Here is an 18,569-nt window from a genome sequence, read left to right as displayed (position 1 = left end):
TTGCAGCAACTGCCATGTGTGTCAGTGTGACTTCAATTCATTTAGTAAAACTCAAATGAATTGCGGTCAATTTCTTTTTTTGCATGAAACGTTTGCTCTCAATATTTCCTTTTAGCTCTACTTTCCTTTGTCCTCATGCAGAAATATAATTTTTTACATGTTCTACCTATATATTCACTAACATACACATACGTATAGAATAAATAAACTATATTTAGAATAAATGTACAAACAAATATTTAAAAGTAAACTATTCACCTTCCTCCTAAAACAGCGTATATCGATGTCTTTTAAGTGAAGTATTATTTGATTTAAAGATTTTACAGGTATTGTATTTACTTGCAGCCAGACCAACAGAAAGGCTGTCTGTTGCTTTTCTTTTTTTTTTGTATGATTCACAATAACTTTTTCCTTTTGGTAATAAAAATACCATACCAAATTTGCATCCATTGCTCAAATGGAAATCCTGATATGTGCAAAAGATATTTAAAGGACCACTATAGGCACCCAGACCACTTCAGCTCAATGAAGTGGTCTGGGTGCCAGGTCCAGCTAGGGTTAACACTTTTTTATATAAACATAGCAGTTTCAGAGAAACTGCTATGTTTATAAATGGGTTAATCCAGCCTCTAGTGGCTGTCTCATTGACAGCCGCTAGAGGCGCTTGCGTGCTTCTCACTGTGAAAATCACGTTTCCAATTTCCATCTCTAGTTTTTTAGAAAAAGGATCTCAATTTTTATTTAGTTTTTTTATTATTTTGAAGCAAAGCCAGTTTATCCTTCTCTATTCATTACAGATACTCATTCCATACCACCCAATATTTCATATAGATAGACACTTTAATTTTAGGAGTGTGGCCAGCAACAAACAAATACATTTTCCTTTTTTTTTTTTTTTTTCTTATACAGTAAAACTGTCAAGTTTACTGAACTGTGATTCATGAAACCTATGTATGTAACTTGATTTTCCAGTACTTTGGAAAATTGCTACTTTAGTTTTTTTTTTTTTTTTTTTTACCACTGGTTGCAAGTTTGAATAGTTATTATCATAGTGTCTGCTTTTACAAGTGGAGGAATCTAAACAAACTGTTCTCAAGTGCACTCATGTCTAACCAGAAACCCCAACAACCATCTGTGGAAACTAGACTTGTACATTCTGTTTCAGATGATTCATTATTCGTCTGAATTATCAATTAATCCAAAATTCCAAACCCTGAAATGGTCAATAAAGTTATCCCAAAATAGGTGTGATGGCCTTTCGGGGTCAATATGACCACTCCATATTAATTATTATTATTATTATTATTATTATTATTATTAAGGACTCAATTGGATTATATTTTTGTTTCTCTTTTTTTTCTGCCTGCCAGGGCTGGATTGGGACAAGTTCAAGGCATGTTGTGTCATTACCAATGACATGCAACTTCACAAATGACGTGTAGAGATGTGCTTCCAGGGCATAAGGAAAAAAAGGCTGTGTTTCTTGTTTCTTTAGCAGAGTGTGAGTGCATTTAGCCCGGAGGAGCTGTGGTGTGGGGAAGATTAGGGCAATATTAAAAAAAAAACATAAAAAGACTTGAAGATTATTTCCCCCTCCCTGAGTCTTACTTTTGTTCTGTTGTGAGATGCTGCTTGTTTGCACCCCCAGCTTATACAAACAGCTCCCTCTAGCACCTGTAAAAGTATCAGAACATTGCAAGTGCTGTCTAATCATCACATGATCAACACTTTTGCTGCACAGGGATTTTGGTTCATCTGAACAATTTTGTCCAAAGCAATCGTAAGAGATGAGCCAAAACTCAACATGGACAAAATTCTGCACAATTTTTTTTATCCAGTGATTCGATTTTTCTCTGTGCACAAGGTAAAAATAATCTCAGTGTCCAGTCAGCTTACTGTATAGTGCTTTGCTATGTTGTGTTTTCACTAAGAACCTGTAATGGGAAAACCTATTGGGGGTATTCCTATTATGATAGATCAGCACACATTAAACCAGGAATTGTGGATAATTGCAAATCTACAATACAACAGAGCTGGGTAGATTCTGATTAATATTTTAAGCCCAGCAAGTAAACTCTACTGATTCTCAGCAACTACAGTTGAGGTCTGACATCACTAAGCAATTAGCCACAGCCTGTTACTAGACCTGTGCACAAATGTGTTTGAGGCAGTACAAATTTATCTAATTTCTTTTAATCTGTGCCCAAAAATTCCACAGGCTATCTTGGACAGATCGATTTGTTTAGGCATATATTAAATGGATTTTATTTCATTTATACCACCTGAAATGCATTTGTGCACAAGTCTACCTGTTACTCATATTTCTGTATACTCCTGTTATGCATTGCCTATTTTCACCACAAGGTGGCACAATCAATTAAAAAACAAAACTTTGTTATGATTTGTGAAAAAAATGTAATGTACTGTGCTAAATTATTTTTCTGTGGGAATTATTGACAGCTGGTTAGGACATGTAATCAATAATGAAATTATTCAAAAAATAATTTCTAACCAATCTAACTGATCACACACAGGGTTATTTACTAAAGTGAGAATAATTCAATGAAGATTTTGAAATAAATTTTGTTCGGAATTACTATTCAGCTGATTTTGGGATGATCAGGGTCATTGCCTAAAAATTCTTATTTTCGAACCGCTATGTGCCAGAATCATTGAGCAAATGATCAAGTGACAACTAAACAATAGAAAGATAAAAGTGACACTAATTATGAAATTGGCACTTATATGTAAAAAAAAAGAACAATTTGTGTGTAAAGTTTGTTCTGTGCTTTATGTACCCTAGATTGTTCATATTCATGCCCTAAACACGTTATATATTTATGTTTACAAACGGAACTTTAGAATAAAAGTGATCATTTATGTATATTAAGTGTTTAAATTTTGATCTTTTGATCAGAGTTTTTTCTTGAAGCACTACACTACATTTTAAATAATAGCAAATAATGTTAGTATGTGCAAAAACAGTAGAAATTGTTGTTTAATTAATTGAATCTAGAATAACAAGCAGACTTGTGCATTCAGCGATTGTCTGAATTTTATAACGTGACAGGAGGCGAATATTTGCTTAAGTCTCTCTTTACTAGAACTCCACAGCAGCACATTAACATAAAGAGAAACAACCATTCAGAAAAAAGTAAAGTACAATAAAAGTCCCCTCCCAACCAACTACTTCCTCTTTCTTTGCTGCTCCACATCAAGCACAGGTCAGAGTACCACTGCCTCCTATTTTTAGTGGGTGGCTGTGGGATTTATTTGATATTTATTTGATATATATAGATTGTGTATATCTGCTCTGCTATTTTGTCTGTATTGCTTTGGCTCTGGCTCACTATTATGTATCATCAGTTTGCCTGCTCGCCCTTCACAGGCGTTGTTTCCCTATGTATCTTATTTGTTCTCCCCCTTCTGTATTTCTCCTTTCGCAGACATCGTGGGAGACTGCCTTTAGCCGCTTCCCTCGATCTCCCGACTACCGGGGCCATGGAGTACGTCTCTGGCGGCCCCACGTGTGGAGTCCCGCGGCTTGTTGGCCTCGCGCCACTGTGCGGGACCCATCGTGTCGGGCCCTCTCTCTCGCTCATTGCCGCCTAAGCCTCCCATCACTGGGCTGCGAAAAACTCCGGAATCACAGCCCACATGCGGCGGGGGTGGGGAGAAGAGTGCGGGCCTGCCACATTGGATGGCAGCTTCTGGTCTTCAGGTGACCTCCCCCCAGGACCTTTCTCGGCCGGAGGCTTTCGCAAATTTCAGGTACTGGGTGGTTTTAGTGGGCCTACAATCTCTGCTCCTGTTTTTCTGGCTACTGCACAAAGGGGAATATAACTGTGTTCTGTGACACCAAGTGGATTGTATCCTGTAGTCCTGACGCTAAGGCCTTATCTTTGCCTGCCAACCTGTCATTTTGATTACCCCAATTGTATCTATTGGTGCACCAATTTACACCTCAGTGCTGTCCATCTCATGGGTTTGGCCTGCCCTTAACTGTGCCTCGTGATTGGCCTGCTTAGTCTGTGCCCCCCTTGATTGGCCTGCTTTGTCTGTGCCTCTTTGATTGGCCTGCGCTGTCTGTGTCATTGCCACTGGGTGACCCCCGGTTTGGCTATTCCCATATATACACTGGTAATTTGCATACACTATCCATCTTGCCTCTGCCGCAGTATTGGGGTGCTGCCCTGGTTATTCTGCTTGTGACACTTGTCCTGTGTTTTGCCCTAGGTGTCACACTGCAAGCAGTCTCTTCCTGCTATGAAGCCCTTGACCCAAGAACAAAGCTTGCAGGCCATGATTATTGCGGTGGTGTCACGCAAGCCCTGCAGGATTGGGGCTCTAAATGGAACCCCCACATGGCAGAAGACTCGGCTGAGTCGGATTTTCCCAGAAGAGATCCGGCAAGGGCGCACAAGCGTTATTGGAAGGGTGAAGGCCCTGAGCCACGCTCCCAGAAGGGCAAGGCTCCAGCGAAGCAACAGGGACCGGTGGTCTCAGACTAGCCTACCCTATGTAGGTGGCTCTCCGATGAGGGGGGGAGGACTCCTTATCCCCCCTGCCCATGGCCATCTTAGACGAATGGCGGGCAGACCAGTCACCCTCGGATGAAGAAGACAGGTGGGGCGAGTACGATGCGGACGACCCCATGTGGCCTCGTGACTCCGTAGGATCTACTACGCAAAGGGCACCTGCCTCTCTACTGGATGAAGATGTTTTCCTGGATGCTACGGGCGAACCCCTGTTCGACCCACATCCATCAGACACCCCAGATCCTCTGGGTGGTCGCTGCACGGTCACCTAACACAGTTCATGCACTACTGGGTCTGCAGACCTCTGGACTGGGAGGTTCGGAGGGGTTGGTGGGCAGAATGCCCCAGGCCCATGTTACCAGATAAGCTTGCCCTGACCCCGGAATTTGACGCCATGGTCTCAACCTACATGACCCGTACCGGGCGTGACCTTAAGAAAGGGGTCGAGCACAGCCTCAGACTGGCTCAGGATAAACTGTTGGACATGCTGGGCCCCCTGGCCAGGATACTCATGCTCGCTGACAAGGCTTTTTCACAGGGTGCTGCCCTGGACCCAGCTTCCATACGGGACTGGGCTTTGCGCTCTATTTTCCTGCTGGGTAATACCAACATAGCGCTCTACACAGAGTGTAGGAAAGCAGTCCTCTTACGCATGGACACCAAGCTGTCTGACTTGGGGTCTAAAAACCTGGGCCCCCTAGCCAAGGGTCTGCTGTTCGGAGAACCCTTCAACAAGGAACTTCACAAGCACGTGAACCTCTTCACTACCTTGAGCAAAGCCCAGTCCTCAATGAAAAGGGTATTCCGTCCATAAAGCACCCGTGTTTTTGGCAGGGCTGGACGACAGCTGGGTAGTGTCGCCAGCCGATTCTGGCCGTCTGGCCACCGAGGATCCAAAGCACCCTCCTTCTTCCCATCCTACCACTCGCGGACCTTCAACCCTCAAAGGTCGGACCAAGGTAGAGTGAGCCAGGCTCGCGGACAAGCAAGGATGCCCACAGGTGAAACCCGTTTCTGCCAGTTCTCCCACTCTGTTGAATGTGCGGAGGTTGTTTCACTGCAGGAACATGTGGTGGGAGGTTTCCTCAGATGTGTGGGTGCTTCAGTTGGTTTGGGGTTATGTTATAGATTTTATTTCCCTGCCGACATAGGTTCACCTCCCCCCAGTTCCCATGTCTTTGAGGGAACAGCAGTCCCTGATAGATGCAGAGATTCAAGCCCTTTTCGAAAAGGGTGCCATCCAGTGGACACCGGATGATGGGGGTTTCTTCAGCTCCATATTTCTGGTGAGGCAGAAATCCGGGTACTTCCGCCCAGTTATCTACCTGAAAAACCTGAATGCCTTTGTGGTTTACCATCATTTCAAGATGGAGGGCATCCATCTCCTATGGGACCTCCTCCCCCCAGGGTATTGGTTCACAAGACTAGACCTGAAGGACGCCTATCTATCGGTGCCGGTGGACCCCAAGTGCCTCAGTCTCAGCTCAGCGCCATGGTGTTTCACCAAACTGTTTAAACTGGTGATGGCACGTCTTCGGTCCAAGGGTGTTCGTATTTGCGAGGAGCCCTCCAGACTGAATTATCACAGGCTCTATGCGGTCGCTTTATTTGAGTCGCTGGGTATCATGGTCATCCGGAAAAATCGTCCCTCTCACCGACCCAGGTTGTCGAATTCTTGGGCTTCGAAATAAACACAAGGAGTGCCTCCTATGCCTCCCTCAGCCCAAGATCTCGACCATTCGAAAGGAAATCTGGAGGATCCTGTGTCAGGACCGGATCCTGCAAAGGATGCTGGCTCGCGTAGTGGGCCTCCTCTCCGCGTCGATCCAGGCGATCTACCCAGGTCCCCTTCACTACAGGGCCATGCAACGCCCTCCTACAACCAAGTGATTCCTCTCACTCTGGATTTCAAGACCGAACTGCGCTGATGGCTGCTTCACATATCAGCCTGGAACGGGAAGGCAATTTTCGGGCCGACCTCAGATTTTGTCCTCGAGTCGGATGCAAGTCTCTAGGGTTGGGGAGCCACTTGTGTGACCAGCTATATGGGTGGCCCCTGATCGGAGATGGAGTACCATATAAACTGCCTGGAACTGATTGCTGGCTCATTCACAATCCGGAGTTTGGCATGTGACCTATCGAATTATTGCGTTCTTCTCAGGATGGACAACATCTCAGCGGTACAATACATCAACCGCCTGGGAGGGGCCCACTCCCGTATGCTTTCGGAGGTGACAAAGGAAATCTACAGTTTCTGTTTCCAACGCAACACCACTCTCCAGCCGAAGTATCTCCCGGGGGTGTCGAACCTGACGGCGGACTGGTTTTCCAGACATTGGAGGGATGCCAGCGATTAGTGGCTCCATCGTTCTATTTTCCTCGATCGCGGACCGGAGAGGCCCATTCACAGTGGATCTTTTCGCCTCCAGGACAAACTACCACGTCCCAACCTACTTCAGTTAGCTTCCGGACCCGGCTTGCAAGGCGGTGGATGCTTTTCTTCAGTTGTGACGAGCTTATGCATTTCCTCCGTTTATGATGATCTCCAGAGTCCTGCTACACGTGCAACATTAATGTGTATCTTTGGTGTTGCTGACCCCCCTATGGCAGAGTCAGGATTGGTTTCTGAAACTTCTGGACCTGTCACATAAGGACCCGCTCCTTCTGCCGTCCCTACAGACGCTCCTATCGGACCCTCAAGACAATCCTCACCCCCTTGTGGTGGATGGCCATCTCAGCTTAGTGGCCTGGGCTCTTTCAGGGGAACCTGGAATGTCGATGCACTATCGCAGTCTGCTAAAACCTCCTCTGGGACTCCTGGGCACTTGGCACTAGGAGATGCTACTTGTCAGCATGGAAGTCTTGGTGTCGTTGGTACATGGAACGAGATACCAATCTCTTTACAGCCCCTGTATCCAGTGTTATAAACCTCCTATCGCACCTATTTGATCTGGGGTGCTCGTATCGTTCGGTTAACGTAACCAGATCAGCGATCTCGGCGGCTCACGTACCGCTCCGAGGTTTCCCCATTGGTCAGGACCCGTTGGTTTGCAGACTTCTCAGGGGCATGAGGCTATCACGGCCTCCGATGCCTCTTGTCGTTCCTCCAGGACTGGCCTGATAATCAGGACCTTTCCCTCCAACAGCTTTCAGGCTAAATTCGCTCTCCTACTATGCCTCATTTCCTTTCCGACATCCGGGCTTTCGATGTCGACACACCTTACTTTTCTCCAGATGGGGTGACCTTCTCTGTGTCTAGATGGACTTAATCGGACTCTACGGCTATCGTCTACCCGTAGTTCCGCGACTCACCTAAACTTTGCGTAGTGGCGGCTCTGTCTCTGTATGTGGCAGTTACTTCTCTGCTTTGCCTTTGCCGTTCCGGACAATTATTGGTCTCCTATGTAAGACCTCATAAGCCGGTCTCTTCTCCTACCCTGGTACTATGGATTTGATGGTTGTTGTGGATTCGTCCTTCGGAGCGCATTCAGTTAGGGGCGCGCTGGCATCTGGTCCCGGGAAGACACCTTCTGACTATTTTATTTCAGGCCAGCGGATCATGCTTCATTTTCCTTGTTGACTGAGTGGTAAAACAGCAAATATGAAGCCTCCTGTCATGTTATTAAATTGTACATTACACTAGTTTTAGTGTAACTATAATCTTAATTTTATTAATGACAGGAGGTGAATATTTCCCTCCCAGGTTCACCCTACCCTTTTTCTATGTTGTGAATGGATTTGACTGCCTCTGGTTGATAGTTTGTTCTACAGGATTCCGCTTAGGTATGTCACATGTTTGTTTTCCTTTCTGCTGGAAAGTTTGGGTGAGGTTTCTATTGATTTTTGTACTGTCTGAATTATTATGGGGGCTAAATGTTTTCAAAATACATTTCATTAGTTAACCTAATCTTTCGATTCTGCTTATCTTGTTTCAGTTTAATGTTTCATCTACGGATCCACGTTCAAGTTCTTCTTCTGGATGAATGTCGTTGGTTGGACTCATGTTGTTTCTACTACTACAGTTATATTTATGTGATTGTTCTGTTCTTTGTTTAGTCGCAGCTTGAAAGAGGAAGTAGTTGGTTGGGAGGGGACTTTTATTGTACTTTACTTTTTTCTGATCGGTTGTTTCTCTCTCTGGTAATGTGCTGCTGTGGAGTTCTAGTAAAGAGAGACGTAAGCAAATATTCGCCTCCTGTCATTAATAAAATTAAGATTATAGATACACTAAAGCTGGTATAATCTACAATTCAACAACTCCGAATCGCCATATGGACTTACATAGAAACATAGATTGTGATGGCAGATAAGAACAATTCGTCCCATCTAGTCTGCCCAATTTTCTAAATACTCTCATTAGTCCCTGGCCTTATCTTATAGCTGAGATAGCCTTATGCCTATCCCACGCATGCTTAAACTCATTCACTGTGTAAACCTCTACCACTTCAGCTGGAAGGCTATTCCATGCATCCACTACCCTCTCAGTAAAGTAATACTTCCTGTAGTTATTTTTAAACCTTTTCCCCTCTAATTTAAGACTATGTCATCTTGTTGTGGTAGTTTTTCTTCTTTTAAATATAGTCTCCTCCTTTACTGTGTTGATTCCCTTTATGTATTTAAATGTTTCTATCATATCTCGTCTTTCCTCTAAGCTATACTTCACTAAACAAACAAAACGTGCAATGGACAAGCTATTTAATTTTTTTTTTGTCCATTAGGAAAACCTGTGCAGGTAATTCTATTCTATGTGCTAATACATGTGACCCAAAATATATTATGAAGGGAACCCCGAAAGGAAATTACCGTATATACTCGAGTATAAGCTGACCCGAATATAAGCCGAGGCCCCTAATTTTACCCCCAAAAACTGGGAAAACTTATTCACTCGAGTATAAGACTAGGGTGAGAAATGCAGCAGCTACTGGTAAATTTCTAAATAAAATTAGATCCTAAAAAAAATATATTAATTGAATATTTATTTACAGTGTGTGTATAATGAATGCAGTGTGAGTGTATGAGTGCAGCGTGTGTGTATGAGTGCAGCGTGTGTGTGTGTGTTGCAGAGCCTTGGTGGGTGGTGGGCAATTTTTTTTAATTTTTTTTTATTATTTTAATTTTTTTTATTATTATTTATTATTATTTTTATTTATTTAATTTAATTATTATTTTTGTATTATTTAATTAATTTTTTTATTATTACTAATTCTTTTTTTTTCGTCCCCCCTCCCTGCTTGATACATGGAGGGGGGCTCTCCTTCCCTGGTGGTCCAGTGGCATTGGCAGTTCAGTGGGGGGGAAGGGGGGGCTGGCAGAGCTGTAACTTACCTGTCCTGCAGCTCCTGTCAGCTCTCTCCTCCTCCGCGCCGTCCATGCAGCTCCCTCTGTCAGCTCACACTGTAAGTCTCGCGAGAGCCGACTCGAGTATAAGTGTGCTATAAATGTGCTAAAAAACTCGGCTTATACTCGAGTATATACGGTACCTTAGATTGCAGTAAATTGTTTTGAGAGAAGTCAATTTGTTGGGGGAAGTAACAGATTTGGGGGAACGGTTCCAAGAGACATGCTATGATTATGATGTTCTTTAGGATTCTATGGATTCTGAATTTCTTCTTTTTATTACAGCCTATAGCTATATATTAAAACATGCACAAAAAATTTATAAAAATTATTTTCCCATGCTTTTAAATGATGTAACTTTAGAACATAAATGTGGGAGGACTCGTTGCATATCATACTCTTATGTTGATGTATGTAAAGATTTTTTTTCACTGGAAGGAGTTATTCTATTAATGCATACATATTATTTGAATCATGTGGTATCTTATGAATTATACATTTATCCGGAGGAACTGGATACACTGAGAGCCCGCAACTGAGATACGCACCTGACAACCTCACTTATATGTTATTATCATACCTATTCCAAGGAAATGTTATATCTGCCCAAACTATCCTGGCTTACAGTCTTTGAAAACGTTCCAGTTCAGGGAACAACATGTGCTCGGTCGACTTTCTAGGAATATTTGTGCACTTTCTTCCACCACTCTAAAGGGATCCAGTCTGAAAAAGTTTTTATTTGATTTTTATTTTATTTTTTGGGGGGGGGGGGGATTTTGTTTCTGCCAACATTTTGCACCACACTGACGACATCCATAAAACTACAGACTTCTGTATTTAATTTGAATTTTTTTTTTTTTTTTTTTTAAATAGATTCCTGTCTATAGAGGAGCTAATAAAGCGATTCTTGGAGATAGCATTCATGCATCATACTTTCATGGTGTGGATGGTTTGGGGGATGTTCCAGATCCAAATTCCCCAGGACTTGAAGGTATACAAAAAGAGCATGCTGTAGATGCCATGAGACGGCTGATATCAAAGCATCCTGGAGAGGTAAGAACATGTTAATAATATAAGAAAGTATGGTATAGAAGTTATTCTATGATAACTTTGTGTATCAGTGTCTGTATGAGCCAGGTCTGAGTATTTATGATCCCCAGAATATCAAAGCAAAATTTAGATTTTATTATTTTTTATTACTAACGAAACTTAACTAACCTTAAAAGAACACTATAGGTTTAGGAAAGCAAACATCTATTTCTAATTATTCATGTTAAGAGCTTTGTGTATTAGTGCTAGCATCTTCAATTGGGTGTCCTATTACAATATTAAAAGTGCTTTGATTCACATTAAAAAGTAGAACACATAATGTCGCCTTTATAAATCTTGAACATATCAATTGTTGCTTGCGTCAAAAATTTGCATTGCTCAATTTATTTAGAGTGTTACGTATTGTTGACATTTAAATTTTTCCATAAACCTATTCTTTAGTGTTGTAACACACTGCCACTTGCTTTTTACTACAAAAAAACTCTGCATCACAGAAACTCTATATATGTGTCTCTTTTGTGAGTCATTCTCACGTCCCAGTGCTTTAATATTTTCTAACTTCTCATCTATCTATCTATCTATCTATCTATCTATCTATCTATCTATCTATCAATCATTATTGGCATTTATATAGTGCCAACATATTCCATAGCGCTTTACAATATTATAAGAGGGGGAGATTTAACAATCTAGAGCAGGAGGGGTGTAAAACACTGGAAGGAGATCTCAATCAAACAAAGTGCGAGTGAAGCAGAGCTGGAGGAGAGAGTAGAGTTCTGCCCTTTAGGAAAGAGCAAAGGACAGGTATTTGAGGTAGAGGTTACTCTAGGAGGCCATAAGTGTTCCTAAAGAGAAGGGTTTTAAGGCACTTCTTAAATGATTGAAGACTAGGGGAGTGTCTGATGGTGGTAGGCAGGCTATTCCAAAGGAAAGAAGTTGCCTATGAGAAGTCAGCTGCCAGGAGAAAGTCATGGGCAGAGCTGAGAGACTGAGAAGGGGCATACCTACGGATCTTTGAGGAGATATGAGGGACTAGAAGTGTTCAGTGCTTTATAGGTATGGATTAGTACTGACTTTTTGAATTGACTCCTATAGGATACAGGAAGTCACAGAGTGGCTGACAGAGGGGTAAGGGTGTGAGACGAGCGACTGGAGATGAAAATCAGTCTGATGGCAGCATTCATTAGAGACTGTAGCGGGGCAGTAGGCTTCTCGGAAGACCAATTAGGAGAGAGTTACAATAATCAATGCGAGAGATTACTAAAGCATGAACAAGCTTCTTAGTAGTGCCTTGTGTAAGAGAGGGGCGGACGCGGGCAATGCTTTTTAAGGTGGAATCAACAGGATTTGGTAACAGACTGGACGTGAGGCTCAAAGGTGAGGCCAGAATCCAATATAACTCCAAGATAGTGTGCTTGCAAGTTTGAGAAAGTCCCAAGAGGCGGGACGAAACGCGTCACATGACCTGGTATCAGGATACAAGGAAGTGAACTGAATACACACACCAGCCAGCAGGACCAACCCCAGAAGGAGAGAGATTACACTGAACTGTTATCAAACTCCCAATGGTGTGGTGAGCTGCAGCTGGACTATGCTTTTTATTATTTGACTATCAGTTGTTTTTATTTTTAATAAATGTTTTTTGCCTGACACTGGAGTCACAGGAGCATTTATCAGATCCCACGTACCCAAGGGGCTGATCCTCCCTGGGCGAGATAGCTTAGAGTGGGGCTCATACCACTCTACATTTGTGAGTTGCATTCTTAAAGAGACAGTTTATTTTAGTTTAAATTTTAATAATTGTATTGCACTAGGAGTGCTTTCTCTGTTCCATCCCCCCTACTTTTGTCTCCATAAACTACAGATATCAACTGTACAGTGTAACAGGCTATAAGTACATACACATATACACCTGGGCTGGTAGACACCCTATAAGGGATCACACTTGCTTGCACTGTATCATCTGTTTGTAAATACTTCTCAACACTTGAGGGGTTCTGTACATATGTATGCGCACCAGCACTTTTCTGTTTTGTTGAGTGTGCTTGCAAGGATGGACTGATGTGGGTACCACCAACGTGAAAGGGAGAGATTGAATTTCAGGCGGAAGGACATCCAATCACAAATGGAAGAAAGGCAAACAGTGACACGTTGCAGGATGGGGAGGAGAATAGTGAAATATATGGGTGTCACCGGCGTACAGGTGGTAGTGGAACCCAAATGAGGTAATACGTTTGCCAAGACAGGGAAAAAGAACAGAGCCTTTGAGGACTCCAACCGAGACAGGATGAAGAGAGGAGGTATTATTAGAAAAGGAGACACTGAATGAGCATTTGTCGAGATAGGAATTAAACCATGAGAGGACAGTGTCACAAAGACAGAGTGATTCAAGAGTTTTGAGAAGGAGAACATGATCAACCGTGTCAAAGGAAGCAAAGAGGTCAAGAAGAATTAGTTTGGAGTAGTGGCCTTTTGGATTTAGCTGCGATTAGGTAATTGGTAACTTTAATAAGCACAATGTCAGTAGATTGGAGGGGGCGGAAGCCAGACAGAAGTGGGTCAAGGAGAAAGTTGGAATTGAGGAAGCAAGCCAGTCGAGTAAAGACCAGACTTTCCAGAAGCTTTAAGCAAAAAGGGAGCAGGGATATGGGACAATAGTTAGAACAGGAGGACGGGTCGATAGATGGTTTATTTAAAATAATTTTAAGATGGGTACAGTAGCATGTTTAAGGGCAGCAGGGGCAGTTGAAGATGTGTGTTAAGGAAGGCACAAGACATGGGGAGAGAGATCTGATAAGGTGAGAGGAGACAGGATCAAGCGGGCAAGTGGTGGGGCGAGAGGAAAGGAGAACTCCTTCCATCCCATTATGGACTTACATAGAAACATAGAATGTGACTGCAGATAAGAACCATTTGCCAAGTAGCCTGGGAGAAAGGGTAGGAAAGCCATGATCTAGGTGTGGTTGAGAAAGAGAGAGGCAAGGTGGGAAGAATTCTTTCTTTAGCTTTTTAAGCTTGCAAAACTATCGATTATAAGGTTAGTTTGGGCAAAGAAGAGAGTTGAAGGTATCAAAGAGACGTTTGGGATTGCAGGAGCGTGAACTAATGAGAGAGGGAAAGTATGACTGTTTGGCAAGGGCAAGGTCTACACTGTATAATGGAGAATGTCTGACCCAAGCTCCCTTGCTTCTCCTCTCCCCCCAAGGCCCTTGCTATTCCTCTCCCCCCAAGCTCCCCTGCTTCTCCTCTGCCTCAGGCTCCATTGCTTTTCTTCCTCAGGCTCCCCTCTTCTGCCTCAGGCTCCCTTGCTTCTCCTCTCCCTTCCCAGGCTCTCTTGTGTCTCCGCTTCCCCTCTGCCACAGGCTCCCCCTGCTATTCCTCTCCAAAAAGGCTCCATCGGACGAGGCTCTCCCTGATGATTCTCCTCTCCTCTGCACAAGGCTTTCCCTGATGATTCTCCGCTCCTCTGCATGAGGCTCTCCCTGATGATTCTCCTCTCCCTTTACCACAGGCTCTCCCTGCCCCAGGGGAGGTGGACTGTGTGTGTGTGTGGGGGGGGGGGGGGGGGGGGGAGGGAGTGACAGTGTGTTGGGAGGATGGCAGTGTGTGGGGAAGTTGGCAGTGTGTGGGAGGGTGATTGTATGGTGGAAGGATGACAGTGTGTGGTGGCAATGCGGGAAGAGGGTTATAGTGTGGGGAGAGCAGTGTTTGGGATGTTGACAGTGTGTGTGGAAGTGAGAGGGATGGGGCAGTGTGAGAGGACAGTGAGTGGGATGATGACAGCGTGGTGTGACAGTGTGTGGGGAGGGAGGCAGAGTGACACAGTGTGGGGGGCAGTGTGGAAGAGCTGTGTGACAATGTGGAGTTTCAATCTTTTGAGGATGGTAACAGTGTGGGGGGGCAGTGTGACTGCGGTGGGCAGTATGTGGTGAGGGGGCAGTGTGACAGGAGAGTGACAGTGTGGAGGGGCAGTGTGACTTTGTGGGCTAGTGTGTCGGGAGGAGGCCAGTGCAGAGGGGCAGTGTGACTGTGTGGGGCAATGTGTGAGCTTTGAGCTTTATGTTTGGCCCAGATATTGTGAGTGCAATTAAATTGTGAGTGTTCGTATTTTAGCTCCTTAAGGACAGCTTACGTAACCGGTACGTCTGACAAAAACAGTCCTTAAGGATATGAGATATATAAATAGATATACAGTGCCTTGCAAAAGTATTCACCCCCTTGAAATTTTTCGTGTTTTGTTGCCTCACAACCTGGAATTAACATGGAATGTTTGAGGATTTGCATCATTTAATTAACAGAACATGCCAACAACTTTGAAGATTTGTTATTTTTTTTTTAAATGTATTGTGAAGCAAGCAACAAATAGGACAAAATAACAGAAAAAGTCAATGTGCATAACTATTCACCCCCCTAAAGTCAATACTTTATAGAGCCACCTTTTGCGGCAATCACAGCTCCAAGTCGCTTTGAGCTTGCCACATCTTACCACTGGGATTTTTGCCCATTCCTCCTTGCAAAACTGCTCCAGCTCCTTCAAGTTGGATGGTTTGCGCTTGTGAACAGCAATCTTTAAGTCTGACCACAGATTTTCTATTGGATTGAGGTCTGGGCTTTGACTAGGCCATTCCAACACATTTACATGTTTCCCCTTAAACCACTCAAGTGTTGCTTTAGCAGTGTGTTTGGGGTCATTGTCCTGCTGGAAGGTGAACCTCCGTCCTAGCCTCAAATCACGCACAGAGTGGTACAGGTTTTGCTCAAGAATATCCCTGTATTTAGTACCATCCATCTTTCCCTCAACTCTGACCAGTTTCCCAGTCCCGGCTGCTGAAAAATATCCCCACAGCATGATGCTGCCACCACCAGTGGTGTATCCTGGTTTTGTGCTGCCCTAGGCAGGACAAAACTCAGGCGCCCCCCCCGCCACCCTACCCCCCGCCACTCTACCCCCTCCCCGCCACTCTATACGCATACACTGGGTAACAGACACACACACACACACACACACTAACAGACACACACTCACTCACTGTCACACACTCACTCACTAACAGACATACACACTAACAGACAGACACACACTCACACTAACAGACACACACACACACACACAGACCCACACTAACATACACACACACACTAACACACACTCACACTGACACACACACTAACAGACACACACACTAACAGACACACACACTAACAGACACACACACTAACAGACACACACTGACACACACACTTTTTCTTTTAAAAAAATTCAACCCCCCCCAGCCTCCTTACCTTTGGGAATGTTGGGGGGGTTCTCCTTTTCCCTGGGGTCCATTGGCTGCTGGGCAGGCTGGCGGCGCTGGCGAGGGAGCACTTTCCCCTGAGCTGTCTGCTCAGCTCCCTCGCGCACCGCAGAGTGAGGCTGGGAGCCGGAATATGATGTCATCTTCCGTCTCCCAGCATCACTCTGCGGCGCGCGAGGGAGCTGAGCAGACAGCTCAGAGGAAGTGCTCACTCGCCAGCACCGCCCGCTCGACCAGCAGCCCGCCCGGATTGGCAGTTATCCGCAAAGCTAACAGGACATTTGCCCTGGGCATTTGCCCTGGAAAATGCCGCCCAAGGCAAATGCCTTGTTTGCCTCGCGGCTAATACGTCCGTGGCCACCACCATGTTTCACTGTGGGGACGGTGTTCTTTGGGTGATGTGATGTGTTGGGTTTGCGCCAGACATAGCGTTTTCTTTGATGGCCGAAAAGTTAAATTTTAGTCTCATCAGACCAGAGCACCTTGCTCCATACATTTTGGGAGTCTCCCACGTGCCTTTTTGCAAACTCAAAACGTGCTATTTTGATTTTTGCTGAAAGTAATGGCTTTCTTCTGGCCACTCTGCCATAAAGCCCAACTCTATGGAGCATACGGCTTATTGTCGTCTTATGTACAGATACTCCAGTCTCTGCTGTGGAACTCTGCAGCTCCTCCATGGTTTCCATAGGTCTCTGTGCTGCCTCTCTGATTAATGCCCTCCTTGCCGGGTCTGTGAGTTTTGGTGGGCGGCCATCTCTTGGCAGGTTTGCTGCTGTTCCATGTTCTTTCCATTTGGTTATGATAGATTTGATGGTGCTCCTGGGAATCATCAAAGATTTGGATATTTTTTTTATAACCTTACCCTGACTTGTACTTCTCAACAACATTGTCCCTTACTTGTTTGAAGAGTTCCTTGGTCTTCATGGCAGTGTTTGGTTAGTGGTGCCTCTTGCTTAGGTGTTGCAGCCACTGGTGCCTTTCAAAAAGGTGATTGGTTGCACCAGAGCTTTTTATGGGCTTCATAAAAAAAGGGGTGAATACATACGCACATGCCAATTTTCTGTTTTCTATTTCTAAAAAATAGTTTTATGTATATATTGTTCTCATTTCACTTCACCAACTTAGACTATTGTGTTCTGATTCATCACATAGAATTCAGATTAATAAAACATTGAACTTAAGGCTGTAATGTAGCAAAATAGGTAAAAAGTCAAGGGGGGGGGGGGGGGGGGGGTGCAAGGCACTGTAGATAGCAATGAAGTTGGCTGCACTCCAGACTTTAAAACTCCAGTTCTTTATTAAATCAAATGTAAAATGATCGAAGTTTCAGTCCCACCTGGGACTTTCCTCAGGATCAAAACACACAATACATGCAAGTTAAAACCTACTGAAATATATACCTGTAAATATATTGAATAATTGACTTACCCAAGCTGCCGCGCATCACCTCCAGCATCCCACTGAGTGAACTGCACATGCAGGGACGTGCTCCACCCCCTTGCGACCGTGATGACGTAATGCCGTCAAATCTGTTACCATGCGCTGTGTCACCATTTAGTAAAGTAAACCGATATCGGCAGTGTTCAGTGTTTTGGGAAAGTGCAATACGAGTGAACAATTATGTACAGAATCATGGATCAAAGTGGTTGCTAAAAGTGTAAAGATTAAATGTGCAGTGTTTTATGTTAATCATTTAAAAGTGCTTGTTAGTGCCTATATAAACGGGCATAGTAAAGGCTCTTAAAGTGATAAGGTATCAAAGTGTGATGTGCTAACAGTTTAAAAAGTGCATAGTAATGCCTATATAATCAAACACTGTAAGGATCTTAAAGTGTCAAAGTACTAAGAATACTACTAATGCATTGCAGGATCGAAGTGCTAATAAAACTGCTCGCTCAAAATAAAGCGTGATTACAAGATGAAAATATGCATCTATGCTTTACAAAGTGCATGTAAGTGCTTCACATAACGGATTATATAAGTATTTATTTTTTAAAAATATATATTTACTTTTTTTTTTTTTAACCGGATTGCCTACACAATCTGGTTCTCATAAAGGGAATGTTATAATAAAGTTCTTGAGAATAAAATGCCTGTGAGTGTAACCTATAAAAGTCTGAAAAAGTGCTACCAATAGTAAAGTGATACTGGTGCATAGAGTATATATATTAAAAATATTTAACACTACACCTAGCTACAATTGTTATAGAACAAATTTAGCTACAAACAATAATAATAATCAAGACAAGCTGGGGGCGGGGCCGGGCCGCCGAGCCGAGCGGTCGCAGGGGAGAGCAGCTCCTGCCTAACATGCCCCATCTACGCTATAAACTGTGGCTTTCTCGGACCC

At 43.8% G+C, this 18,569-nt stretch overlaps 1 protein-coding gene across 1 annotated transcript in view; it reads left to right on the top strand.

Annotated features, from left to right (window-relative positions):
- Positions 1–18,569, top strand: part of LOC134607953 (inosine-uridine preferring nucleoside hydrolase-like) — a 53,331-nt gene that overhangs the window by 20,683 nt on the left and 14,079 nt on the right. Inside the window, exon 3 of the mRNA XM_063450553.1 lies at positions 10,749–10,928. Within this exon, the coding sequence (XP_063306623.1) occupies positions 10,749–10,928 (180 nt within the window). The remainder of the gene's footprint in view (positions 1–10,748; positions 10,929–18,569) is intronic.

The sequence above is a fragment of the Pelobates fuscus genome, chromosome 4, assembly GCF_036172605.1.
Source record: "Pelobates fuscus isolate aPelFus1 chromosome 4, aPelFus1.pri, whole genome shotgun sequence".
NCBI lineage: Eukaryota > Metazoa > Chordata > Amphibia > Anura > Pelobatidae > Pelobates > Pelobates fuscus.
Note: the sequence above shows the minus strand (reverse complement) of the source record. Positions and strands in the feature narration are given on the sequence as shown.